A 27314-nucleotide genomic window follows, 5' to 3' on the forward strand; every position below is an offset into this window, starting at 1 on the left:
CAACCAAACAAGAGCATTGTGTGCAGGTACAACATACATCTTTGGCCACATGCAGCACATATTATGAATCTGCAAGTCTTTGTTAAAACAATAGCAGTCTTAATCTATCAAATAGAAATGAATGTAGAAATACTTGCCAGATGGCATCTATCAGGCCATGTGTAGATGCAGGAGGCATTAAAAACATTAAAAAAAAAAAAAAACAAAAAAAAAAACCGGCAACATCAAATCCTGAAATACAGGTCTGGTAAATGACCCACAACAAACAATTATTGGTATGAAGTCAGAGGAGGAAGTTCAAAAGTTCCACAAAAATGATATCAAATACTAAGAATCTCTGAAAGTCTTTGGGCCTTAAGTCATCTTACAAACAAGTTCTAGACAGTGCATTGTTTTTCAGTGATTTCCTTTTCATATTCTTGAGTATTGCAGTACTGAATACAATATAATTTCAAGCATGCTGACCATTTCTTCATGAGCCAATTTATGAATAATAACCGCAAGTAAACAGTATATTAAATAAAGCTACATGAACATATATTGAAGGCATTTTTATAGAAAATAATCTTTTTTATTTGATCTATTTCAACTTGACATTATAAAGAGATCCTCATAATAAACATTCATGATGTATGCATACTCTTATTTCTCAACTTGACTGCTGTTTTCACTTTTTATAACTATTTTCACCTAAAATTATTTTATTTTTGACTCAAAATTAATGTAGCCTATACATATCCAAACATCCGAGACCACTAGTGAAAATGCAATTCATATTATCAGCATAACGATGTATATTATAAAAATTTAACTTAAAAAAATATATATTTGTAAATATATAAATATATATATTGTTTTGTATTTTGTATGTTGCTTCAATATCAGCAGCACTTGATCTGACTTTGACCTGCGCTTCTTGTGCTTCAACGCAATCGAAAACACTGGGAAAGCATCACGACACACCAAACATCCCGTTCATCTCTTTTTATTCAAAAATTGCAAACAGGTTTCTGCCTTTTAGATATCTATATCGTAATGAACAAAATCTGTTAGAAATGCTATCATAGTGCACAGCTCAACCTCTGTACAATTGTGGCGAAAGGGTAATTACAAAAGTTCATAATTTGCTCATGTAATCACTGGTCATACTTCATCAGGAGGTGAAGGTAGTTAATCTGCCAGTTCTGCTGTTTCACTTCCCTGTAATGATGAAGCTATTCTCAGAGCCTCTTCCAGTGAAGTCTGTTCATTGAGCTGCAAAAGCAAATACAACATCTGTGTTCAATAACACACACACACACACACACAGGCCCAGCTAGACAGATACAGGTCAATGAGTGACTGAAGGCTGGAATAAATTACATGACTTTGCTCAGATTTTTTGCAGTCTGAATGAGTCGATGTCAGTTGCAGTTCGGCAAGTTTCAAGCAAATTCCACAAAATATAGTGTAGTGTATGATGGGCACAGGATACGATTTTTTTTAGCTTCAGACTCCTGGAAGTTGCTCAAAAACATACATTTATATGCACAAACCAACTGACCAAAATCTGGCTTTGACTTTAAGCAACGAGCGCTGAATTCCTACAGATGGCCAATCAAAGAAAAATCAGGTCAAAATTGTGATGCATTCCAGCCTCAGTGAACTATACCTGAACAGCAATCTGAGTGCCATTAGAAGTAGCCAGAAGTGTAATCGGATGTGCTGATAACTCATGCTGCATGCTCCTGGAAGATGATAATTCTGGAATCATAGCAGTCATCTGGAGAAAACAGAAAAAAACAAACAAACACAAGTGCGTGTGACCACTTTATAGACTGCTGTAGACATGTGTTTTTTTTTTTTTTTTGTAGGCCAAAACCCAGAAATGTGTTAGCATTTTAAAACTTCCAGTTCCATCGTCCTGAAGTCGATGGATATTTTGAATGGGTTTTTGGTTAAATGCATGAAATAAAGTTGTTAATAGCTGTAACGTTATTAATATGTGGTTAATAAAGATATTTTCAGGTTTTATTCTATGACATAAAAATACATCAGTTACACCCTCTTTTGATTGTTTTTTTTTAAAGCTTTTACTTGACTTGAAAAATGCAGTTGCTATCAAATTGCTTTATATTTTATTGCTTTTTTAAATAATGGCAGAAAGAACTGTCAGAAAATTAATGATGGTGACGTTGAAGTCGTGAAGTTTATTCATAGCCTATGTTTAGCTTTTTACTTTTTGCGATTGCATTAGACTTCTGATGCATTCATTAGTGAAGATTATCATGATGAACAAAATGTGTAAGAATCATAAACTTTTGTTGGTCACAGAGCTTATTTTCTGCAATAATCCAAAGGCCAGTGGTAAAATCCTATTGGTTTTTTGTCCAGGGAACCAAACTACAAACATACGTCATCACCTGGGGCGCTGTAAAGGGGGGGTAAACGATGACGATTCTCGGGGCCCATGACTAAGAGGGGGCCCAGAGAAGCCCCCAATAAAATTGTGGTGCTAAAAAAAAAATTGATAGTAAAAATTATTAACTTTAAATTATTCTATTTGCTGTTTCCTGGTGTCAAAAAAAATTATTTGTTTAGGAAACACAAACGTCCGTGGGCCCCTCTCCCCCTCTCGATTATCATAAAATGGTTCAGTCCACCCAAATTGTATCCAGTAACCACGGCAACAAAAACAGCTTGACTTCACTTATAGCGCCGCCAGATTCAACTTGACAGAGGATGTGAAAATGCCTCAAAATCTGGAAGTAAAAAACGGAAAAGAGAAAAAAAAATAAGAGAAGTGAAGTGAAATGTTACCCAATATTTCACAAGAAAAGGTGGGTTTGTTAGTAGGCCTAAATTGTTAGTGGACCGCCCGTGACAATGATCGTAGCCTACGGCACTTTTCTGTGCGTACGCACGCTTTGTACATGAGGCCCTAGGTCTCTACGGTAGCATTTTTTCGATAAGTTAGCACGTTTCGATAGAGCAGGGTGCAGCGGGTGCACGGCTTTGCCTCACATGCAGCCGGTGTCGGCATCTTCGTACGAGGCGGCGCCCACTTTCAGCACCCTGCTGCGGTCCACGCTGTTGCACCTGTCTTGCAAGCAGTCTAACTTCATGAACTCTGATAAAAATCCTCTGCCAGCTACTGTACAAACTACTATCAGCTGTTTGTGAGGTTTCAGTGCATCTCTTGAAGATGATGTGGAGTTGTATTACTACAATGTCCCCTATATTGTCAAATACAGCATGATTCATATCTGCCAACCATCTTCACATAATACTTTCACATTATCTGATCCAGACCGTCGGCAAAACTCAATTTAAACAGCTCAAAATGACTGCCTGTGGACGTTATAGGTAGAAATGATTATATTTCTGTTTTTATTCACACAATAAATATTTAAACTAGTTTTAATGAAAATTCATGTAGTTTTAGGAAAAGTCAGGGAACACCAAGGCTTTGTGATTTATTTAGACAAAGTTATTGACTATGCAAATTTCAAAACGGTCAAAATGATGCCTTGTTCATTCTAGTGTTAAAGATAATTACCATAAGTTTAAATGTTGCGGTATAAATATAAATACATTTCATTGTATTAAGAGTGATCAGTGTTTCCATTACATTTCAACTGTCATGTTAAAAATATTAGGTTAGATTAGATTAACTTTATTGTCATTGCCAGTGTACAGTACAAATATGTACAGTACATTCATACAAATATAAATATATGTGAATACACTATATGACACATGTACAGCTATGCACAGTATATACATTATACAGTACTGAAGTAGTGCAGTATTACAGAGGACAAATTACTGGTGTGGACATGGGATGGAGTTCAATTGTCTGATTGACTTAAATATATGAGAATGATAGTCAAAATACCATAAAAGCGCATGATTTTATGTAAATTAATATGAAAAAACTCTCAGCTGTGTTGGGGGCCCTGTCAAGATTCTTTTCATGGGGCCCAAAATCCTTAGCAGCACCCCTGGTCATCACTACAGCGTTTTTAAACCCACACAATATAGTTATGTGATAATTAAGAAGAGAAAGTTTGATGTATTTGCTGGAAATAAAAACCACACACATAAATATACTTGTTTGGTTCCCAAATTTACTCACCTGTCCTTCAGTCCCGTCCTCTGAGAGCACAGTCACTGAATGAGCCTCCGCTGATGACAGCAAAGACTCAGTGGGTGGGATGGTGATCACACTGCCATCTTGTGTTACCATCGTGATTACATTCCCAATAGCCTGTCAGAAATCACAGAATTGCCCATTCAGCACATGAATTATGATTAGCATCTGGATTTTCTGTAGAAGTCTATGGCTGCAGCACATATAAACTAATGGCAATGTCATAGGATTTTTGTTACAGGGTGTTTTTTTTTTTCTTTTAAACATTTAATTAATGAACATGCAGTCTTCTCACAAATTGTATAGATGCAAATCAGTGTTAAGTTTTAGTATAATTGATATAATATGTTTATTAAAATTTTAAATTAGATTTTATTTTTGTACATTTTCTCTAACTTTCATTTTAGTTACAATTTTAGTCATTTTTATTAGTGTTTTTTAACATATCTATATAGTTTTTTTTTTATTATTATCAGAAATGTTGAAATAAAATTTGTTTAAGCTTTTTATATTTTATTCGATTTCAGTTACCATTTATTTTCTGTAGCGAGAATGTTTTTATGGTTATAGTTTTAGTTAACAACACTGTAAATTGTTTCCAAGTTGTACATAAAACAAAGATAATTGGAACATATTTTACATGAAAATACTACACTGTAAAAAAAAATTATTTTAAAACACTATTTCAGTTTTTCTACTGCAAAATGTGTTTAATTCAATGTGTTACTTTCCTAATATCCTTGTGAAATTTCCTAGCAATTTATTGTTTTTTGTGCAAATTGTTTCTACACCAATTCTTTAGTGTATTTCAGTTTTTCTACTTCAAACTTTCATGTTTAATTAAACTGAAAGAAATTCACTTCTGTGAACGTCTGAGTGAAAACTATTTAACCTGTGTGTATAATAACCCTGATGCAAACCTGTGATGCTCCATCTTGTGTGATAAACGTTACATGTTGTTCTGTGACATCAGAGATCTCCGGATCCATCTCTGGACAAGAGTCTTCACACTTCACAGGGCTAACAGTCAGGGAGGGGTCATCTATAGCCTCTGAATACAAAACACAGCCCAGTTTCACTCAGAAAATATCATCTTATGTCTAGAATCAAGATGTTTTTTTTTAAAACCAACCTGAAGGGGGCTCAAAGTAGCCCTCCGACTCCTCTTCTATAGGCTCAGAGTCATTGTGCGCTGTACGTTTGTGCATGACCAGTGTGGAAATCTGCTTGTACGCCTTTCCACAGTGGTTGCACTTGTAGGGTTTGCAGGGAGTGTGCACTACATTATGTTTGTATAGACTCGAGTACTCTGTGAATCGCTTGTCACAACCAGGAACTGTGCAAACATACGGCCTCTCTCCTGCATGCAATAAAGACACAGATTAAGACATTTCACAGAGTTACATTCACAGTTACATTTAGGTTAGATTAAAAATTATGATGCAAGAATATTAAATAAATAGCTACATGTTACACATCTTTTCAAATCGACATGACTTTCTTTTCTTTCATGAAAACACAAGGTCAGTTTTTGAATAACTTGGATACTTAAAGGGACAGTTCACCTAAAAATGACAGTTCTGTCACTATTTACCCACTCATGTCGATGCAAACCTGTAATATTTTTTATTTTTTTGGAATATAAAAGGAGATATTGTGAAGAAAATTGGTAACCAATTAATTGTGAAGTGACTTTTGACGTTGTATTTACAAAAAGACACTTTACAATAAGGTTAGAGGTTAGCTACAAAATGACAAGAAGCACCATAAAAGTATAAAAATGGCCATGATGTATATGCAAACAGAATTTGTTATTTACTTAAAATCTCGACATCTCACCAGATCAGCACATTATTCAAAATTCGTCCTTTTGAGTTGCACTTAAAGGTTTGGAGCAATATGAGGGTGAGTAAAGGATGACATCTTCAATTTCTGGGTGAACTATCCCTTTAAGGCTAAAGAGCAGCACACCTGTATGGATCCGTATGTGGTTCTTGTAATTGGTTGCGCTGGCAAATGCCCGATTGCATCCTGGCTCTGGACAGTGATACGGTTTCTCTCCTGTGTGCGTGCGAACGTGCACCTTACAGATGTTTGAGGTAGTAAAGGACCGCCCACAGCCCGGGAATGGACATAGAAATGGTTTCTCTCCTTAAAAGAACAGAGAACAAATAGATCAGAGGTAGGAGCCACTGTGGTGGCATGACAGTGTAATAGGACAGATAGTAGGACAAATCTTCATATGAATCTATTTTAAACAGCTTCTCAGATTCTTATGCATGCAGCCTTTTGTTTACTTTTCAGTTCCATGATAGTTCGTATTTTCATGATATTCCAATAAATAGATGGAAGAGTTGAAGACATGTACCTGTGTGGATTCTGGTGTGCTTTTGAAGGTCCCCTGAGGTCTTGAAAGATTTCTTACAGTCCATCTCCTGACAGCGGTATGGTTTTTCTCCAGTGTGCGTCCTGATGTGACTTTTTAAACCGTAACCTAAAAGGAAATTAATTATACGTGAGTCATATATATCGATCCAAAAATGTCAGAAATACACAGTTCAAAAGTTCAAGTAAGATTTTTTTGAAATGTTGTAATGCATTTATTTGATCAAAAAATTCAGTAAAAACAGTTATATTGTGAACAAATATTACAAGTGGCTACTACTGCAATACATTTTAAAATGTAATTTATTCTTCAAAGCTGTACCAAAGCTGAATTTTCAGCATCATTGCTCTTCAGTGTCACACGATACTTCAGAAATCATTCTGATATGATGATTTGCTGCTCAAGAAACATTTGTTATACTATTGTAATATATGATTGTTGTAATATTGAAAAAAGTTGTGCTGCTTCATATTTTTGTGGATACCACAATACACTTTTTTCCAGGACTCTTTGATGAATAGACAGCATTTACTTGAAATAGAAATCTTTTGTAACATTATAAATGTCACTTATAATCAATGTAAGTGTATTGTACCCTTGCTGTGCATTACAAAGTGTTACCTGTTGCAAACCTTTTTCCACAGCCTGGTAGATCACAACAGTACGGCTTGTCACCTGTATGTGCTCTTTCATGTACCTGAAAAATAAAATATAATCATAATGCACTGCATTTGTAATGTCATCTATGATGAACTGCTTTTATTTACGAGCTCAAATATAAAAGCCATAATAACCTTAAGATGATTTGCAGTGGTGTAAAGCTTTCCACATCCGTCATAATTACACCGAAAACACTTCTCTCCCGGCTGCTGCGCATTACGCCGAATTCCTTGACCCTGAAGAACGATCTAGAGAGAGAAAGGATAAACATTTTGGAGCAAATCCGAGTTTGGCTAATGACATTTTTATGCTGCATGGAAAATCACATTCTCACCTGCATCTCCACAACACTGTGAGGATCACTGGTGATCAGCTCAGAGTTTGTGTAGGAGTCCATTTCTTCGATCTGCAGGAAAGAATTCAAGGTTTATAATTACACTTTACATATTTATTTATTTTACCAACTTTGACAAGTGAGGCCGATTGTGCTAAACATAATTGGTAACACTTTATTTTAGGGTCTCTTAACTAGTTGCTTATTATTAGATAGAATATTAGCCATTTTTTAGTACCAATTAAGCACATATTAATGTCTTATTCTACATCTCTAATCCTACCCAATACCTAAACTTAAATTAGAAATTTATTGAGGGAAAATTCGTAGTTAATAGTGAATAAGTGTTCTCTATTTTAAAGTGTTACCAAATAATTTATAACATATGATATATATCAATGCGCCCTAATTTTGATATTTCCCCATAGCAAACATATTGTGAATATCTTTGCATTAGCCCTAGTTATACTGGTTGTACCTTGGTTGTGTACTGCTCCAAAGCATTGATTGTTTCTTGGTCAATAGTCGCATCGGTGTGCAAATCTGCTACTGTGCTATTCGTCTGGATGGCTAGAATGGTGTTTGGTTGTGACATCTGAACAGCATGATGAATGTAAGCGGTAGAGCCGTCCTCTAACTGCACCGCCTGCAGGGTACTGGGTTCATATGTATCTGCCAATGCAATATTAAAATAAATATATTAAAAAGCATGTTCATCCGAATCCCATTTAACATATTGCTGCACAGTAAAAACAGAAGAAAGCAAAAACCTTTCCCAGTGTGGTGGATGTAAGCAGTAGTTCCATCCTCCAACTGCACTGTCTGAGCATCCTCCAGTCTTAAGCTCTCATTACCAACAACATCACACACAGATGAGCCCGTCCAGTTATTTGACTCATCTAGTGTGAATATAAAAAAATAAATAACATCCTAAACCTGTTCCTAAATGTAAAAAATCCAGATCATGTCTAGTGAATCTAATATAAAGATTTGCTGCATAACAGAGTAAAATACCTGCTTTTGGAACATCGATGTGTTGCACATAAGCAGAAGACCCATCTTCTAACTGGATCACCTGTCCTTCTACTATATTGCTTTCTGGGGAAAAACAACCAGCACTCAGTTAATGCCTCATTTAGAATATCATGTCAACTGTGTTTAAAATAAATCTTTCATTGCATTATTTTATGGAAAAGCAAAAAATCATGCAACTATTTTAAAAACAGGAAATATAGGAGTTAAAGATTATATAGGGCCCTAAGAAATCTGTGTTATTTTTTCCCAAATTCCATTTTATTTTTTTTCCAAATTCTGTTTTTTTTTCCGTTTTCATTTTTTTTGCATTTAAATTTTTCTGGTTTTAATTTTTTTTTTGTTTACTTTTTAATGGTTAAATTAAATTTTATTAATAAAAAGCATGTCTAATTAATTAAAATAATGAAACATACATTTTCACATCCATTTATTAAAAGTTTAAAAATAATTACACCTTTAGGGCCCTATGAAATGTTTTATTTTTTCTTCACGTTTCTTCATGTTTTATTGTTACCTAATTCTGTTTTAGCATGTTTAATTATTTAAATCCATAAAAACAACTTAATTTATTAAATTTTTTCTTAAAATAGCCATATGAAAAAAAAAAAATCCCCTCAGAAATTCTGTTGTATATTTACATTTTTCTGGTTACCAAATGAAGGCATAAAACATTAATTTATCTTTTAATTATTGAAAATTAAGCAAACTTTATTTTTTGGTAAACAAGGGGGATTTACTATTTAAATTAAAACATGAAAGAAATGTTGTGTGATTATTCCTTAAAAAATTAAGTTTGTTTCTTTTTAGTAGTAGTAGTAGGCTATGTACATTCTGCTGAACAATAGTAATACATTTCTGGCAAATACTTGTCTTTAAATATAACCAGACTTTTATTTTGACAGGTTGCCGTGAATATCTTTACAGTTCTAGTTTTACTCAAATCAAACGGTCAAATGCTCATGAAGTGACTCTCAGAGCAGTTCTGGAGATGTTGTTCATGTGTTTACGTCCTCATTTAGTGAGACCGTAGACACTGAAATTACCGCGAGCGTCACACGCGCTTCCATATATGTGTAATAAATGAAACCACACTTCTGCGCCATTCATTAACAGAGACGCGCAGAACATGCAGGATTCATATTTAAATCAACTTTTCCGGCTTAATATTTACAGATACTAGTCCATAACGTGATTTGATTTAAGTGTAATGACCTACTTTTGATTAATTAATTCAAAATTTGACAAATTCCATGACATTCCGTGTTAAACTGTGAATTCTGTTTTTATGACTGGATTCCACGTTTTCCGCATCGCAGAAATCATAGGGCCCTAATTATAGATGCTTCATGATCATTTTAATTTCATGTTTTAATTGTCTTAGCTGTCTTATGTTTGGCTAATAGATATGAAAGTTTGTTTCCACGATATAAAAAATAAGAAGGTAATTGCAACTTTTTGTCTCACAGTTCTGGGTTTACATCTCACTTTGTTTCACACAAATCTGATAAAAAAAAAAAAATTATAATAATAACCAGAAGATAGAAACTTAGAGTTCTGATGTTTTCTCTCAATTCAAGTTTACATCTCACAATTTTGTTTCTATGATTTGCAAGATATAAACTCTGAATTGCCAGATGTAAAGTAAATGAACTCGCAATTCTGAGATTATATCTCACAATTCAGTTTATTTTATCGCAAATCTTAGAAACAAAGTCTGAATTGTGAGATAAAATTTCACAATTACAGTACCTTTTTTTGTTACATGACTGAATGAATCTTCCTTGAAAATATATTTAAAATAAATACGAAAATCAAACTAATAAACAAGTAATCCTGAGATCCTGCAGCTAACTAGTTGACAATGTCATAGATTTGAATCACATGAGAATGCATTACCATTAAAGTAAATGCAAATGTTTGATGGAAAGTGTGGAAAGGTAACCAACAAATTTGCTATTTTATATGTATTTTATATGAATTTATCTCCTATAGATGAGGCTGAGTTTTGTTATTTTGTTACATCTTAAAATGTTTCTGCTCAAATTGTTGTTCAGTGGGCACAGTAATAAACATACCTTGAGTGTTGTGAGGTATATATGCAGTGGAGCCATCCGCTAAAGTCACAGCCTGCAGACTGACTGTGTCCATGCTCTGATCGCCATCTGAATCATTAACAGGACAGTTAGAGACCGGCATTGATCATCAAGACTGTAATACTGGAGTACACTGCCATTCAAATGTCACTTATGTTCACCAAGGCTGCATTTACTTGATATAAACACAGCAAAAAGAACCAATACTGTTAAATATTTTTACAGTTTCATATAAGAAAGTTAGTCAGTCTCCAGTCTTCAGTGTCAGAAATCATTCTTATACTGTACTTTTCTTGGTGCTCAAGAAATTATTCACATCAACGATGAAAACAGTTGTACTGCTTAATATTTCTGTTTAAAATGTGACATTCTGATCAATTTAATGCATCCTTTCTGAATAAAAGTATTCATTTATTTTAAAAAAATAAATAAATCTTACTGAAATGGTAGCGTATGCACACCTTCCCCTTTAATAAAATGCTAATGTTTGAGGGGGGAAAAAAACTGTTTATAAAGTGTGCAGCTCTGACCTGCAATCCCCACAGTCTCAGTTAAGCAGAGAGTGACCTCCTGAGCATCTCCCTCATGCTGGAAATCTGCTGACTGATTTATCTGAGCCAGCAGCATTATAACCTAGAAGAAATCAAATGTTATAAATCAAACACTATAACTCTATGATCACATTCAATAAGAGTTATGGAACCGCGGTCTCAGATTGTATATATCGTTGAATGCATATGGTTATTAAAGATTCCTGTATTCCATCAAATTTGTCAACAAAAACATGGTATTGCCATGATACATGTCCAAAAAATGAGTATAGCGGTACACTTTCCATAGGGGTTGAGAAAGTTGATTGCACTGAACGCTGTTAGCTGCTAAATGTCATTCTGCAAATTTGTGTCTTTCTTTTTATTATTACTATTTTACACATACATAGGCCCAAACTAAATAAAAATATGCAAATTGCTGCACGTTGTTATTTATACAACCAAACAGACTACTTACACTAAAGTGCATATAATCTATATATCCTAAAAATACATCTTGGTATTTAAATGCTTAGTTTCATTATGAATAAAAAAAAAGCAAAGTAATGATGACTGAGAGATGGACAAATGAATTTCCTCAAATGCAAAAATGTATCATATATACTTGCGTTTTAACATGTTTTGTCTAAAAAAAATGGATGTGTCATTCCTCTAAATAAATGTTTATTTTATAGAATCGTTAAAGATTTCACAGCAAATAGAGCAACCTAAAGATGACAGAAGGCATGTAGAAGATTATGCATAATCGGGTTTCCGCAGGTTTTTGGATATTAACAAATCGAATATGACACAGTAGGTTTTACATGCATTTACAGTGTTGTCAAACGATTAATCGCGATAAATCACATCCAAAATAAAAGTTTTTATTTACATAATATATGTATACTGTATTTATTTATTATGTATATATAAATATTCACACATCCAGTATACATCTTGAAAATATTTACATGTATATACATATATTATATATAATACATTATATTTGATATTCTATATAAATATATTTAGTATATAAACATAACATATTTGTCTTAAATATATACATGCATGTGTTTGTGTATATATATATATATATATATATATATATATATAATGTACACATGTACACACTCATATATTATGTAAACAAAAGCGTTTATTTTGGATGCGAATAATCGCGATTAATCGTTTGACAGCGCTACTTTATATAGGATTTATAGGGACTTAGATTATACCATTAATTTTTTTTTTTTTTACAAAATATTATAAATCAGACGTGAGGTTTTACTTCCTAGTCTCGAGAAAGCTTTTAAACCTTCAAATATTTTAAACCTTCAAAACTCAGGCTGCTGGTGCTCATGTATGATAGTGATTCTTCATGCCTCCTTTAGCTTGTATCATTTGTAAAAGATAAAAACGAGTGTTGTCAGGATTTTTAATGAAACCAGTGACACTTGAGACTACAGGATGTGAAGTCAAGGCAGAGACACATGCTGTGAACTGCGGCGCTATCTAGTATCAGACGTAAACAACATATCGAGACAATTACAGTAACGTTATACAGTCTTTAGTATATTCTGTATAAACATGGTTTATTACTGCTGCTCCAAATGTGATTTTCAGCAGCTGCAATGCACTGAAGATCGTCTTATCTAGCACAATAATAAGATATGTGTTCAGTGTTTCAGACACTCACCTCTCTGAAGAGCCTAAACTACCAGAAACAACGCACCGGATCAAATTATATGTATAATATTTCCATATATGTAGGTCCCTAACATAGCGAAATAAAACTGGTGTGTTTTGAGTCGGTGTTTTTCTTCTCTGGTTTTAATGTTAGATATTCAGCGAAGAGGTCTACTGTGCCCCTGCTGTTCAGGAGTGAAAAACACTTCCAGTCAAAAAAAAAAAAAAATAAACCTTTTTTTTTTTTACTTCATAAAACTATTCTAAAAAAATTATTCCAGAACTCCACAGGATCCGTCTACCTTCTAATGTAATAAAATGATTTATTTTCTAAAGCCTTTGTGAGTGTGAGAGCTCATTTGACTTGGCCGTGCTACTCAACCTTCATGGGTTAAAATATATGTATCTGTAACAGCTCAAGCTAATTATAGTTTCTTATAGATTTCCCAGTGGCTTAATTGTGTTATATCACAATTTAGGACTCTACCATATAAACGAGTGACTTAAAACAGCAGTTTTGAATAGGGATTGACACAACTGTATTAGAAAGAAAAGAAAATATTACATCACTTTTAATATGCCCCTAAACCCATAGATTTTGAAAAAGCTCTGGATCTTAAAAAGTTCAATTTGTAAATTATTAGTCTCCTCATAAACATGCAAATTTCACTCGCCATTTAGGCCCATAAACCTTTTTCTTATATTTTCCCACTTGAAAACACTCTCACAAGATTGAAAAACAAAACATTTTAGTATAATATAAATTAGCATAGTATAATTTTCTGAATAAAGGTGGGAACTGAAAATTAAAAAGTCAGGCAAAAATGTTTTTAATGTATTTTTATTTTTTTATAATTATAATTTGATAACTATAACAGTAACAACAACAATAATAATAATAGTTATTAATAAAAACGGTAGGAGCGGCTTTCACAGGAACCTCTCGTTACTCTGTTTACCACTATTTACAATTTCCTCCTTGTTGGTTTGGTGATCTGGAACAAAAAAGAAAGAAAAAAAGAAAGAAAGAATACAGAGATCGGGGTTATTGTCCACAAACGTTATAATTAGACTTTAGATAAAAACAATTGCACCAAAATACAGAGTCATTATTCTTAAAGAACAGCTTTTTTTAGGGAGAAAAATTACTGATTTATCTTCAAAATCATTTGTAGTTCAGTACCTTAAACCAATCATGTAGAAGGATTTCCCCAAAACCAATCCGCTGGCTTGGGCTTTCATTCAGCAGGGAGCGAATCAGGTGCCTGCATTCTGGAACAGAGGAAGAGATGAGAGAGTCAGATTACCTTACCTTAAACTTTACATGTGCTCTTTTTGTATTAAGCTGTAAGATTTGACTATTCTATACTGTACCATCAGAAAATCAGGTGTAAATTCTGTCATTTTAAAAAGCCACTTGGCTCAGATGTTACTTTTCCCTTCTTGTTTTGTATGATTTAATTACAGTTGGTCTTACCATTCGACAAGTCAGGCTCAAACCAGACGCCGTAGTCAATCAGCTCTACATCTCTGGGCTCTGGGTAGCGTCCACACACCAGCATGAACAAGAGCACTCCCAGAGACCATACAGTTGTTGGTTTCCCATGATACTTGTGGTCCATATAGTACTCAGGAGGGCAGTACTCTGGTGTTCCTGAAGGAAAGAGATTAGCTTGAAATACAACAGCATATTTTCTTATCTGTGTTAGTAGATTAAAACAAATCATGCTGTGAGATAGACTAATTTAACTTGTCCCAAGTAAGTCCCAAACTACAAGTGCGATACACACCACAAAATCGTTCATAGCCGGAGTCTTGCAGGAGATCCCCACAGCCGAAGTCAATCAGTTTGACCTCAAGTGTTTCTGGGTTGATCAGCAGGTTCTCCAGCTTGATGTCCCTGTGAAATACTCCTCGCTGACAGCACGTGTGAGCGGCCTTTGTTGCCTGCGCCATGATAAACCGTGCTATGTCCTCGCTTAGGAAGCCGCCCTGAAGCATCACATAATCCCATAGATCTTTGCAGGGCGACGGCCGTTCCATGACCATGATGTAACGTTCAGGCTGGTCCTGCCAGTCCAGCAGCTGAATGATCTCTGGAACTCTGGGCTCTTTGTTAACAAGGAGCAAAAGGCCGATCTCTAACGGAAGGGGTGCAGGATGACTTGGCTAGAAGAAAGATCAAAGTTAGATGGCGCTGCTTCACCAAACAGACTTTTTGGACAAATTGTTGTCGGTATGTTTGCACAGTGAGCGTAGCCTACTTACGACGTAGATGTATTTCATGTTCCTTGGCTTGCTGGCTATTTTCACTGCCACCTGGATAACAAAACAAAGATTTATTACATTTACAACATGGCAAGTGCGCTAAATAAGGGACTTAATATACACTACGGTGGACATAATGAGAGAACACAATGTAGTTAAATATTGTAAGAATATGAATACCTCAAGGCCATCCTCTAAGCGTTTCCCTTCATAGACGCAGCCGAATCCTCCCTCACCAAGCATTTTGCCGATTTCATACCGGCTCAGAATGTCATCTGTTAAAAGATGAATAATTGTAGATGACATGAAATGCCAAACAGTAGTCGATAGTGTTGTGTGTAATGTTTAGGGCAGTAAACTCACCCTCAGTTGTCAAGTCCACTCTGTTGTTGTGAGCTGAGGCTGGACTGACTGGACTGTGGTGGACTGGAGCTGGAGGGCTTTGAACCTGCTGATCTACAGGAGCAAGGTCTTCAAGATCACTGGACAGAGGTTCCTCTAGAGGATCCTCTACGGAACAGGCAATGGACTGCAAAGAAATATGATCTAAAGAGGGGAATAACAAATGAAAAGGTGTTTTAAACAAATGACTTATTATGACCATTCTTCAGTTACTGCATGAAAGCAAACTTCTTTAAACCACTTTTCATCTTTTCAATGAAGATTTACATCAGGTCCTGCAATAAAAATCTTATCATACCGTAATTTTGGATTTTCATAAAAAGTATGACTGCAGATAACATACAGTATGGCAACTAAGGACACGCCATCTTTGTGAACAGAAACATTCCCCTGATTCATGAATTAGATTTCCATTAATGGATACTCATTTGCAATGATCAATTGGTCATTTGGTTTACCATCAACTTGTCTCTCATATATCATCGCCTGGTCTGAACCGCAGCTCAATTTAATGGATTTAAGAGACAGCAGCTTCTCAAAACTCTCTGTCCTCCTTTTCTTTCTCATTGGCATCTCATGTTCTTCAGTAGCACCAACAGGCAGATGGTTCTCAGCCACATTAGTGCTGGATGTTGGTGATGTACTCTGATGGGAGTCGTACACCTGATCACTGAAAGAGCTTCTTTTTCTTTTTGCGTCAGTGATAAAAGATGTCTGCTTGGTTGCATCTGTGTTTAAACATAAAATATCCTGGAATAAAAATCTGATTGTGGTCTTGATCAAACTTCAGTGGAATTTTGATCTAGTGTGTGATATTGTGGATTTTTCCTATATTTTGATGAATATGATGTAGAGTTCATGATGCACAAAGCTCTAGTAAACAGAAAACTGGTGCACATTGTCAAATGGTTGCTTGATCTACCCTCAGCTTGTCTCTCACCGATGGCTGCAGTAATCTGGACCTCCACTTTCTGGCCCTGATCTAAACTGCCTCTCCAGTTAAACAAATGAAGAGAGGGCAGCTTCTCAAAGCTACTCTTTCTCCTCCTCTGTCTCTCCTGACTAACATTTTCTTCACTAACAGGCTAATGAAAAAAACACAAATCAGGGTTAGTGTCTATGAACATTACTCATAAAAAGACTGGACTTAAAAAAAGCATTAGTGAGCATAATACACTCTAAGATGTTTTGAAATGGATATAGTGAGACAAAACAATTTGCCAGTTAAATAATGTAAGAAAATGACAATACCTCAAGGTCACCCTCCAAATGCTTCCCTTCTTTAGCTGGAGTTGGAGGGGTCTGAGCCTGCTGATCTTCAGGAAGAAGGACTTCAAGACTTCTGAAAAGAGGCTCCTGAAGACCATGATGCTCTAGAGACCAGCCAATGGACTGCAGAGAACTATGATCTAAAGAGGGGAATAACAAACAAAAGGATATTTTACTCAATAATAATTAAACACTGCATACTCATATTATGGCAGTTCTTCAGTTACTACATGAAATCATATTTCATCTGTTTATGACATGACCTGGAATAAAAAATCTGATCGTGACTTTTGCAATCTCATATGGTGTGAAGGTGTAGATTTTAGCAAATGGTAATTAATGACTCTTTATCCTAGAGAACAAAAAAATCCTTTAATCTATTTATTCCATGAATTGATAGGGTGGGTCATAATTTTTGAAATTCATAATTATTGAATATATTCTTTTTCATTTTAAGCATCCATAGGTGGGTATAAAACGCCCCCTTGGTACAAATGTAATTTGTCATTGTGACTAAAACTTTGATAACTTTTCTTAACACATTGAACTTTTGTTCACAGAAAAAGAAAAAAAAAAATACAGTCCTTAAGGGGGCGTTTTCCCCCACTCTACTCTGCTTATTTTTAGCTAAAAATTACGTAGGTTTTATGATTAACACATTCTCAAAGGGTCACTGGATGTACCCTCAGCTCGTGTCTCATTTATCGGTGCAGTAGTCTGATCTGAGCTGCCGCTCCAGTCACAGAAGTGAAGAGAGAGCAGCTTCTTGAAACTATCCGTCCTCCTCCTCTTCCTCATCCTCTCATTTTCATCACCAGCACTAACGGGCAGATAGTTTTCAGACGCATTAGTGCTGGATGTTGGTGGTGTACTCTGATGGAAGTCGTACAACCAAGCGCTAGAACTGTGTTTTCTCTTCAGTGCCATGATAACAGCTGGAAAGTAACTCTGTATCAGAAACTTCAGAATGGCAAAACTGCGAATGTTTTCTAACACAAGTGACGCTGTTAATTTAACTGCGCGCACGAACGTTCCATTTCTTTATGATGTCATCAAGTCCGAATGCTTCAGCTGCGCTTTGGAATGCGCGTAACCTATCACCAAATTAAAAAATAAATAAATACTGGAATGCGCGTAACACTGAAATATATACATTTCAAAATACAACATAAGATAAATTAACTTACCACTATTATCCACTGACAAAAGTTACATAATTGGTTGATAAAAAAGGGTCAAATAATGAAATATTAAGATTTATAAGAGAATTACCATTCAAAAATGCGTCTCTGGTCGAGAACAAAAATTCATGTAAATCTTGTATGAATCAAATATATTTGCTTACAACCGTCAAATTTCAATATATTGTTCTATTCTTGTTAAATTCTAACTATCATTCTAAATTAGTAAAAATATGCTCGTTATCATGTAATGTTTTCTGAAACTGACATACATGTTTCCATGTAAACACCAGATAAATATAACTGGATGACATCCGACAACAACATAATAACCAAGCAAAGTCATATTTCTAAGTAGGAAGCTCAGAATTAAGAGATTTGAAGTTGAAGATGGTTTTGAAGGATAAGGAGTACAAATAACTGTGTTATGTGTGGGTTAAATTATTATTATTATTATTATTATTATTTTTATCACTAGGACCCGTTTCCCAGTCATTGTGGATCAAACTGTGGATCATTTATCATGGCTTTGGCAGAATATGCATTCAGTGACTATATCTATCAAATGACATGAAATATTCTCTCACTCAGACACAACTGTCACCTGCAGGCCAATTTGCACGTTTACATACTTAAAAAAAAAATGTTAAACTTGAGTTTAAAACCTAACGTTATGCAATCCTGATAAAGACAGCAATTTTCTACAACAATACTATATTGAAGTATATTCTGAATCTAAACAATTAAATGCTATCAAATTAAACATTTGAAATATATCAGTCTGTGTGTAATGAATGAATATAATATACAATTTTCACTTTTTAAATGGAATTAGTAAAATAAATCAACTTTTTAATGATATTCTAATTATATGACCAGCACCTGTATTTGAAATGTTTATTTCTTTCAATTTTGATGATTATAACTGACAACTAAGGAAAATCCCAAATTCAGTATCTCAGAAAATTAGAATATTACTTAAGGCCAATACAAAGAAAGGATTTTTAGAAATCTTGGCCAACTGAAAAGTATGAACATGAAAAGTATGAGCATGTACAGCACTCAATACTTAGTTGGGGCTTCTTTTGCCTGAATTACTACTGCAGCAATGCGGCGTGGCATGGAGTCGATCAGTCTGTGGCACTGCTCAGGTGTTATGAGAACCCAGGTTGCTCTGATAGTGGCCTTCAGTTCTTCTGCATTCTTGGGTCTGGCATATCGCATCTTCCTCTTCACAATGCCGCATAGATTTTCAGTGGGGTTAAGGTCAGGCGAGTTTGCTGGCCAATTAAGAACAGGGATACCATGGTCCTTAAACCAGGTACTGGAAGCTTTGGCACTGTGTGCAGGTGCCAAGTCCTGTTGGAAAATGAAATCTGCATCTCCATAAAGTTGGTCAGCAGCAGGAAGCATGAAGTGCTTTAAAACTTCCTGGTATATGGCTGCGTTGACCTTGGACCTCAGAAAACACAGTGGACCAACACCAGCAGATGACATGGCACCACAAACCATCACTGACTGTGGAAACTTTACACTGGACCTCAAGCAACGTGGATTGTGTGCCTCTCCTCTCTTCCTCCAGACTCTGGGACCCTGATTTCAAAAGGAAATGCAAAATTTACTTTCATCAGAGAACATAACTTTGGACTACTCAGCAGCAGTCCAGTCCTTTTTGAATCGAGATGCTTCTGACGCTGTCTGTTGTTCAAGAGTGGCTTGGTACAAGGAATGCGACAGCTGAAACCCATGTCTTGCATATGTCTGTGCGTAGTGGTTCTTGAAGCACTGACTCCAGCTGCAGTCCACTCTTTGTGAATATCCCCCACATTTTTTAATGGGTTTTCTGTCACAATCTTCTCCAGGGTGCGGTTATCCCTATTGCTTGTACACTTTTTTTTACCACATCTTTTCCTTCCCTTAGCCTCTCTATTAATGTGCTTGGACACAGAGCTCTGTGAACAGCCAGCCTCTTTTGCAATGACCTTTTGTGTCTTGCCCTCCTTGTGCAAGGTGTCAATGGTCATCTTTTGGACAACTGTCAAGTCAGCAGTCTTCCCCATGATTGTGTAGCCTACAGAGCTAGACTGAGAGACCATTTAAAGGCCTTTGCAGGTGTTTTGAGTTAATTAGCTGATAAGAGTATGGCACCAGGTGTCTTCAATATTGAACCTTTTCACAATATTCAAATTTTCTGAGATACTGAATTTGGGATTTTCCTTAGTTGTCAGTTATAATCATCAAAATTAAAAGAAATAAACATTTGAAATATGTGTCTGTGTGTAATGAATGAATATAATCTACAAGTTTCACTTTTTGAATGGAATTAGTGAAATAAATCAACTTGATGATATTCTAATTATATGACCAGCACTTGTAATGTACAAGAGACTGAACGCAATTCAGTGTCCCGCGCTATACTCACGGCAAAGTTCTTTTTCATTTTTTGATTAAAAGTAAAAAGCAGTTGGAAATACTGATGCCATCCACGCTGCTGAGAAGGACGTTTAGATGAAAGTCCTGGGCGCTTTCATCTCAATAACAAAACAATGAGAAAGCAGAAATTAAGAAAGCATCCGATCATTGCGAAGTGGATATGTTTCCACCACCATCTCTGAAATTCACTGGCATCATGTCACTAATGCGGTAATTAAAATTACACTGTTACGATCATTTGATTATAAAGTATATTTGATACTATAGATTGTATAGATCTGGCTATGTGAGACGATGGTTTGAATTCATCCCTTTTCTTTGCATGATACATTAACATTACAGTATGGCCCTCCAGGAATTGAGTTTGACACCCCGTCTTACGGCATTATCCTGAACATAAGCATTCGTTTCATGTGTTGAATAAAGGAAGAGGAAATCATTGACCTGATGTTGGTGAAGATCCTCAGTCTTTTGGGCATTAAAGGGGTCATTGGATGCCCATCTTCAGCAAGTTGATATGATTCTTTAGGGTCTTAATGAAAAGTCTGTAACATAATTTGGTTAAAAACAGCTCTTTTCAATGCAAGCAGTTTTATAGCATTTTCCTTAAAATTCAAATGAGCTCTGATGACCCCGCCCCTTTCTTCCAAGCCTCTCTCAGAGGGACTGTGAGGGACTTAGAGAAAGGTGAAATGGGATGATTTAAAAAAAAAAAAACGCTGGGTGGATTTTTATCATTATAGGGTGGTTGTGTACACACGCTGCCAACACATATTTCAGTTCTAAGTTTGTTAAAGTGTATGTAGCATCCGATAACCTCTTTAAATGGAAGAAGAAAGAAGAAACTCATAGTGACAAAACTACTTAGTCCTCATCAAGAGGATCACTGATTGCTCTATCTGCTATCTTGTCTTCAAATACTTAATCAGCACAAAGAAATTTAATATCTGCATCTCTGCCAAAGTTGAACTTAAAAATGGTTTCTACAGTTAACGTGGTTTTGGTTAAACTTGAATTTTCTTTTCAGAAAAAGTGAAATGTACCATTTAGTTATTGAGCAGGTTTTTTTCTGAAACATATTGTTTTATAAACTAGCAAGAAAAAACATGTTTAAATGAACACTACAATAAATAAGGTTTGCATGTTGTGAACAAAATAAAAAGAGATTAGGCTGGAGAAGCTTGTTTGACAGCTTTTTATGATAAAAAAAAAACCTCAGTGTAAATACAATGAAACAATGCAATGACATGTCTGCAGATGAACTTTGCTGTAACACTGGACACCTGTCTTGATATTCTGATGGTCTAATAATGGTACTATAAATGTAAGTGAAAATAGGTCAACCTTGATAACGACCAAAACATCAAAAAAAGGGAAAAAAACATTTGAAACAAATTCCTGTCTCTTTTAATCAAAACCAAAAGTAAACCCTTTATATCAAAAAAGACAGAAAAATGCCCAATTTAAACTGCAGATTGTTACAAGAGGAGGCAAAGAAACATTGAATTCCTCTCTTATACAGCCAAGATTGTGTAAGACCAAGTTCATGCCAGTTCAGGTTCATTTCTTTTCTTTTTTGTCATCTTTCTTGGCTGTAGCATCTCCCTTCTCCTTGTCTTTGTCCTTATCTTTATCCTTCTCGTCCTTCTTTTCTTTCTTGCTGTCATCTTTCTCTTGGCCCTCTTTCTTTTCTGCATCACGGTTAGCGATTTTGTTGTTGATGAGATTGTGGAGCGCCACTACAGAGCGGATGAGCGAGGCCAGATAGACCACAAGCATCTGATCGTTGGTCTTAAGGTAGAAGGCCTTGACAAACTCCTGCAGGTTGACATCGGGCAGCAGATTGAACACGTCCTGCAGCTGATAAATGATCTGGTGGTTGATGGGCAGTTTGCCGGTTGCAACCTTCTCCAGATAGCTCTTGATATCCAGCAGCTTGGAGTTGAGACCTTTCAGGCCATGAACCTGATTAGTGATGCGCTGCGACAAAGTGCCAACTGTTGTGTCCTTGATATCACTGCAAAAATCATCATGAGAATTACAGATATTTTAATTAGTGCTGTCAAAAAAAATAAAATCAGTAATTGATCACTTGCATCTAGTATTAAAACTTAATATATATTAAAATATTCACAATTAATATCCAGATTAATGTAAAACAACAAAGACAGCATATTTTGAATATTTGTAAATTTGTGGAGTAATTATAGCCATTCAACACTACAGTATAACTGAAAGCCACCATTTTTACAATTTAATAGGCTTAAAAATATAATTTTATATTAACTTAAAACAGCTGTGCCTATAATATAGTGTTGTTTCTGCCTCCGTCAATATCAACTCTCTCTGTTTGAATGAGAGCTGCCCCCCCCCCAATAATGTTCACAATATGTAAGAAAAATACTAGTTAAAATATTTGGTCTCAATATTTTACGTGAGGATTCTCTCGATACAACATCAGTATCAGAAGAATTTTGCCAAAATGGATTTTATTTGGCTGCTCGATTGAATGCTTCTTAAATAGAAAATATTAAATCACAGAAGCTAACTGGTTATTTTTGACAACCCTCATTTTAATACATCTAAAATGAATCAAATAAACAGAAATGTACATGTTTTCATCCCCATCTTACCGCAACAAATGCTCCACGCCAACTTCCTCTGCCTCCTCTGCTCCGATCTCACTGGTCACGTGTTCAAACGTCTTAGATGTGGGCGTTCCATCCTTCAGTGAAGAATAAATGTCCACAATTAGCATGTAAGAAATCTAATATATTAACATGGCTTAATAACTTCAACAAGAACTCACATCATGCACTTCCTCCACTGAGATGTAAGCTTCAGTTGGCAACCCCAGGTCCTTGGGTTTCACATCAATGATGACTAAAACCTTTAGGAAACACAAAATCAAAAGGAAAAAAAAGAACTTTATTTTTTGCATTAAGAAAACATAGCAAAAAAACAAATGTTGTCAGGAAAATTGTGCCATTATTTTTTATTAAATTAAACACTCCTGCCAATTCTCATAAATTTTCAAAAATAATATGTAAATGTATATATATATATATATATATATATATATATATATATATATATATATATATATATATATATAAACTTGCATAATTTTTCATAATACTACCACTAATAAGAAATTTATAAGTAAAGATAAATCTTATTTCAGTCTAAAACATGACTTGCTTGGTACATATAGTGTAAAATAAACTAAGCAGTAGTAAAACAAAGTGTATCACATACCGAATTAGTGCAGTACTGTTTCATGAGTTCATTTATGGCAATATCATTTTTGTGCAGCTTTGGGCCTGTGTGATACCAGCCGACTATTCGCTCCCTTGCTAGAATTGAAAGAAATAAAACCATGAGCTTGGACATGAGGTCATGTTTTATAACAATGACATGACAAAAATTCAATAACGCATATGTATGATATCTATTCTTCACATGGGCATAATAAAGCAATCTTACCATTAACTTTCTTGAACATGCCGTACATATTCTCCAGGTAGTCATGATCCAGGAACCAAACTGAATCATCCTTGTCATCCTCATCAAAAGGCACTGCCACACAGTTAAAATATTACTTCAACTATATTTCAGCTGGAAAGAAGTGCATCTTGCACCAAGAGCTGCAAACATACCAGCAAAGCTGTTGGACACATCAAGCACTTTCTTATGCCACGAACCCAGCAGAACACCCACAACTCGCTTCTGACTGCCAACCTTGCCAATCCTATGAAACAAAGATATGGTTTGCAAGGAACACAAAACATAGACAAATGCAACGCTGTTTTTGAGTGTATTTTCTTTGAATATGAGTGGTGTCAGATCATGTCTGAAACCTCGTCTGAAAGTGTCTGTTCCAAAAGCTAAGCATGTAACGTTAATAACTTGACATATGCAATAAATGTGTGTGTGTGTGTGTGTGTGTGTATATATACAGTAAGTTACTTAGTTATCACAGTAGGTTCAGTATCAAGAAGAGGATTTAACATAAGAAATGTAAAGTACATATGTAACCCTGGACCACAAAACCAGTCATAAGGGTCAGTTTTGTGAAACTGTGATTTATACACCATCTGAAAGCTGAATAAATAAGCTTCCCATTGATGTTTGGTTTGTTACGATAGAACAATATTTGTCCGAGATGCAACTATTTGAAAATCTGGATTCTGAAGGTGCAAAAAATCTAAATATTGAGAAAATCGTCTTAAAGTTGTCCAAATGTATTTCTTAGCAATGCATATTAATAATCAAAAATAAAGTTTTGATATATTTACAGTAGGAAATTTACGTAATATATTCAAGGAACAGATCTTTACTTAATGATTTCTGGCGTAAAAGAATAATAATATAATTTTGACCGTATTATGTATTGTTGGCTATTACTACAAATATAGCCGTGCTACTTATGACTGGCACCAGGGCCACATAAATATAACAGACTATAAAATTCAGGAGTTTGTGTGTTGATTTTTAATTGTCGGAGAGTTTACATGTCTACTAGTGAGAAAAACGATCAGTTATATAATGACAAACTTTACATGCTATAAAGCTAAGCCGGTATGCATCACCATAATATAACATTTTCAACCTTAGCATTCTTAAAATATTGTTTATTTGCATAATTAGACTGTGACTGCCTCCAGTTAGCCTTTAGCTTGTAGCGGCTGCTTTCATTGACACTTAATGACAGTGAGTTAACAGTTTTAACACAGGACCTTCACAACGCTCAGATTTACCTGTTAAAATGGTCAACGACACTCAATAACACCAAGGGATGAACGACGACCCTCTCTACCGCTAAGTCCGGCATTTTTACACAATAAATCCGAGTATTTCAAGACAAAAATAATGATTTTCTGTTGTTCAGCACGCTAGTCTGATGGACGCTGCGCTGCTGCTTCCGCTTCTGCTTCGTGTGTTACCCACAGGGGCGCTTCAGCGAGACGCACACGAGCGCCCAGCGGCCTGGAGGAGGAATTACACCCTGACAATCTTTAATTGAAGTCAGCGTTGTTTTTAATACGTCAAATGCATAGTAACAATATTAATTTAGATATAATTAATGCACAATAGCGAAAATATTCAATATCCTTTTATCTGTGAATGCAGAAACATTATAATCGTTTTGATTATAACGCTAATTTATACACAAGATGGTGCTGTTTATCCTGTTTCTGTGGCAATTTTTTAGTGTTACGTTCATGCACAGGCAGTATTTATTTATTCAGTTAGTTAGTTAAATAGAAGTCCCAGTTATTATAGTAAGTTGATATCTACTGACAAAATTAAAAAACAAAGGGCCAATTATTCCAGCATAATCTGTTTGTAAACAGAGGCAAATAATTAACTGTTGTGATTAATCATCTTAGAATGACCTTAATGTCTAGTCGGTATGTGTATTGCAGGGTAATAAAGTTATAAATTTAGTATAGATAAAATAATACAGATAAAATGATGGTCCTTGACCTTTTGAAAATTTGTCAGATTTTATTCTAAAGTAATTATGATACACAAATTGTGTGGACTTTGTGAGCATGATTGAAATGGCAGGGCTGAATTATTAACGTTCATTGTGTGAGGACAATAGTGAGTCTATGCTGAACATGAATCATGTGTCAGACGGTCCTCACAGCTCGCGTGGTCTCTGACAATAATGGTTTAATTTTTCCCAGGAACAGCACTGACATGATGACGTGGCTCCTAACACTGATTGCTTTGTTAAACACAAACACACAGGTTTGTTTTTTCACAAAGATCCTAAACATCTTCCACTTATATAGAGTATAGGGTTTTGAGACAACTGAGGGACTTACATGCAACTATTACAAAAGGTTCAAATGGTCACTGATGCTCCAGAAGGAAAAACAATGCATTAAGAGCCTGGAGAAGATCCTTTGAAGATCAGGGTAAACTGGAAACATGCAAGTATCTTCTTTAGCTTCTGAAGAGCATGTACTAAATGAAAGAAATGTGATATTTAGGCAAAGTAAGAATATAAACATTTTCATTCTGTTCAAAAGTTTACACCCCTGGATCTTAATGCACCGTGCTTCCGTCTCGAGCATCAGTGACCATTTGAACTTTTTGTAATAGTTGCATGTAAGTCCCTCAGTTATTTATTAATTATTTTTTTTTTTACAACTTTATTTGTGCAGACGTTCAATAATAAATTCCTTTTAACAAAAGTCTACCCAAATCACTTTGCAGTCAACTCTATTACAAAATAAGTAGGTATTATATAATTATTATTATTATAAATTATAATAATAATTTATTATTCTTTATTATTCAAAAACTAATCAAGGCAGGTACCGTAAAGTGATCTGAGTTCTATTATTTAATCTAGTTTATTAACCTCAGTGTTTTTATCTATTTTTTAATTAGAAACTACAACAAAACAGAAGCATATACAGTTCTAAAAAGTCATTCGAATACATAATTAGGAAAAAAAAATCGGGTTTACAATTTACATTTCAGATATAAATATACAAAAATACAATTTGACAAGAATACTGAAAAAAAATGTCAATATTCCAATTAACTTTAACTCTTTGGCAAACTGAATAATGAATTGAAATAAAACTGTACCAGATAAAATGACAAGATTCGGCATTAAGTTAACAGATATACTTTTTGATTTAAAATATATCAAAACATCTTTTGAGGTCAGATCACAACTATAACCAGTTTTCTCTTGGACCTACAAGGATAAATCTCCCCAAAACTTTTCTGAATGGTAACAATCATAAAAAAAACAACAAAAAAAATCTAAACAAAATGAGCGGTTTTTATCAATATTCATATATTTTGACAGAGTAGGCTCAGTGTTGTGAGGTGATGACGCGTGGAGTGGGCGGGGCCGCAGAGGAAACGGACAA

At 35.0% G+C, this 27314-nt stretch overlaps 4 protein-coding genes across 6 annotated transcripts; all 4 read right to left on the reverse strand.

The window, feature by feature from the left end:
- Window positions 1-969: 969 nt before the first annotated feature.
- On the reverse strand, window positions 970-13026 carry LOC109083284 (zinc finger protein 143-like). 3 transcript variants are annotated; one of them, XM_042728616.1, is made up of 16 exons: window positions 12870-13026; window positions 11171-11273; window positions 10623-10709; window positions 8527-8610; window positions 8283-8411; window positions 7991-8187; window positions 7513-7584; window positions 7313-7426; window positions 7140-7215; window positions 6501-6626; window positions 6104-6283; window positions 5265-5492; window positions 5053-5183; window positions 4118-4249; window positions 1652-1762; window positions 970-1254 (listed from the first exon to the last, which is right to left on the reverse strand). In XM_042728616.1, exons 2-16 carry the CDS (start codon window positions 11265-11267, stop codon window positions 1171-1173), a joined length of 1848 nt encoding a protein of 615 aa, XP_042584550.1. In that variant the 5' UTR covers window positions 11268-11273; window positions 12870-13026; the 3' UTR covers window positions 970-1170. The 3 variants fall into 3 exon arrangements, with proteins under 3 accessions (XP_042584550.1, XP_042584551.1, XP_042584552.1); XM_042728617.1 differs by having other exon boundaries at window positions 7991-8184; window positions 12870-13025; XM_042728618.1 differs by lacking the exons at window positions 970-1254; window positions 1652-1762 and adding an exon at window positions 1801-2402 and having other exon boundaries at window positions 3995-4249.
- A 749-nt stretch (window positions 13027-13775) lies between these two features.
- LOC109088207 (serine/threonine-protein kinase pim-1-like) lies at window positions 13776-15761 on the reverse strand. The gene is made up of 7 exons (XM_019102383.2): window positions 15491-15761; window positions 15308-15402; window positions 15128-15178; window positions 14650-15028; window positions 14337-14513; window positions 14043-14131; window positions 13776-13854 (listed from the first exon to the last, which is right to left on the reverse strand). Exons 1-7 carry the CDS (start codon window positions 15729-15731, stop codon window positions 13825-13827), a joined length of 1062 nt encoding a protein of 353 aa, XP_018957928.2. The 5' UTR covers window positions 15732-15761; the 3' UTR covers window positions 13776-13824.
- Window positions 15762-15931: 170 nt separating this feature from the next.
- LOC122137833 lies at window positions 15932-17725 on the reverse strand. The gene is made up of 4 exons (XM_042726850.1): window positions 17457-17725; window positions 16781-16973; window positions 16470-16614; window positions 15932-16257 (listed from the first exon to the last, which is right to left on the reverse strand). The coding sequence occupies exons 1-4, from the start codon at window positions 17723-17725 to the stop codon at window positions 15932-15934; spliced, it is 933 nt and encodes a 310-aa protein (XP_042582784.1).
- A 3867-nt stretch (window positions 17726-21592) lies between these two features.
- Window positions 21593-25359, reverse strand: LOC122138039 (26S proteasome non-ATPase regulatory subunit 7-like). The gene is made up of 7 exons (XM_042728619.1): window positions 25173-25359; window positions 24072-24163; window positions 23899-23991; window positions 23671-23768; window positions 23222-23302; window positions 23046-23137; window positions 21593-22429 (listed from the first exon to the last, which is right to left on the reverse strand). The coding sequence occupies exons 1-7, from the start codon at window positions 25244-25246 to the stop codon at window positions 21973-21975; spliced, it is 987 nt and encodes a 328-aa protein (XP_042584553.1). The 5' UTR covers window positions 25247-25359; the 3' UTR covers window positions 21593-21972.
- Between the last annotated feature and the right edge of the window lie 1955 nt (window positions 25360-27314).

The sequence above is a fragment of the Cyprinus carpio genome, chromosome B7 (genome assembly GCF_018340385.1).
Source record: "Cyprinus carpio isolate SPL01 chromosome B7, ASM1834038v1, whole genome shotgun sequence".
In the NCBI taxonomy this organism is placed as follows: domain Eukaryota; kingdom Metazoa; phylum Chordata; class Actinopteri; order Cypriniformes; family Cyprinidae; genus Cyprinus; species Cyprinus carpio.

Bases quoted from the DNA above. Each gene is read 5' to 3' on its own strand.
- LOC109083284 (XM_042728616.1), bottom strand. From the start codon at position 11,267: ATGCTGCTGGCTCAGATAAATCAGTCAGCAGATTTCCAGCATGAGGGA. The intron at 7,427-7,512 runs GTGAGAATGTGA...TTCTCTCTCTAG, and splicing joins ACAGTGTTGTGGAGATGCAG to ATCGTTCTTCAGGGTCAAGG. The intron at 6,284-6,500 runs GTACATGTCTTC...TGTTCTTTTAAG, and splicing joins GCACACCAGAATCCACACAG to GAGAGAAACCATTTCTATGT.
- LOC109088207 (XM_019102383.2), bottom strand. From the start codon at position 15,731: ATGGTCATAATAAGTCATTTGTTTAAAACACCTTTTCATTTGTTATTC. The intron at 15,029-15,127 runs GTAAGTAGGCTA...TCTTTCTTCTAG, and splicing joins ACATGAAATACATCTACGTC to CCAAGTCATCCTGCACCCCT. The intron at 14,132-14,336 runs GTAAGACCAACT...CCTCTGTTCCAG, and splicing joins TGAGCCTGACTTGTCGAATG to AATGCAGGCACCTGATTCGC.
- LOC122137833 (XM_042726850.1), bottom strand. From the start codon at position 17,725: ATGGCACTGAAGAGAAAACACAGTTCTAGCGCTTGGTTGTACGACTTC. The intron at 16,615-16,780 runs GTATTGTCATTT...TTTTTTCATTAG, and splicing joins ATTTGGAGGGTGACCTTGAG to CCTGTTAGTGAAGAAAATGT. The intron at 16,258-16,469 runs GTGAGAGACAAG...GTTTAAACACAG, and splicing joins CCAGATTACTGCAGCCATCG to ATGCAACCAAGCAGACATCT.
- LOC122138039 (XM_042728619.1), bottom strand. From the start codon at position 25,246: ATGCCGGACTTAGCGGTAGAGAGGGTCGTCGTTCATCCCTTGGTGTTA. The intron at 23,992-24,071 runs GTATGTTTGCAG...ACTGTGTGGCAG, and splicing joins TGTGTCCAACAGCTTTGCTG to TGCCTTTTGATGAGGATGAC. The intron at 23,138-23,221 runs GTGAGTTCTTGT...TCTTCACTGAAG, and splicing joins CAGTGGAGGAAGTGCATGAT to GATGGAACGCCCACATCTAA.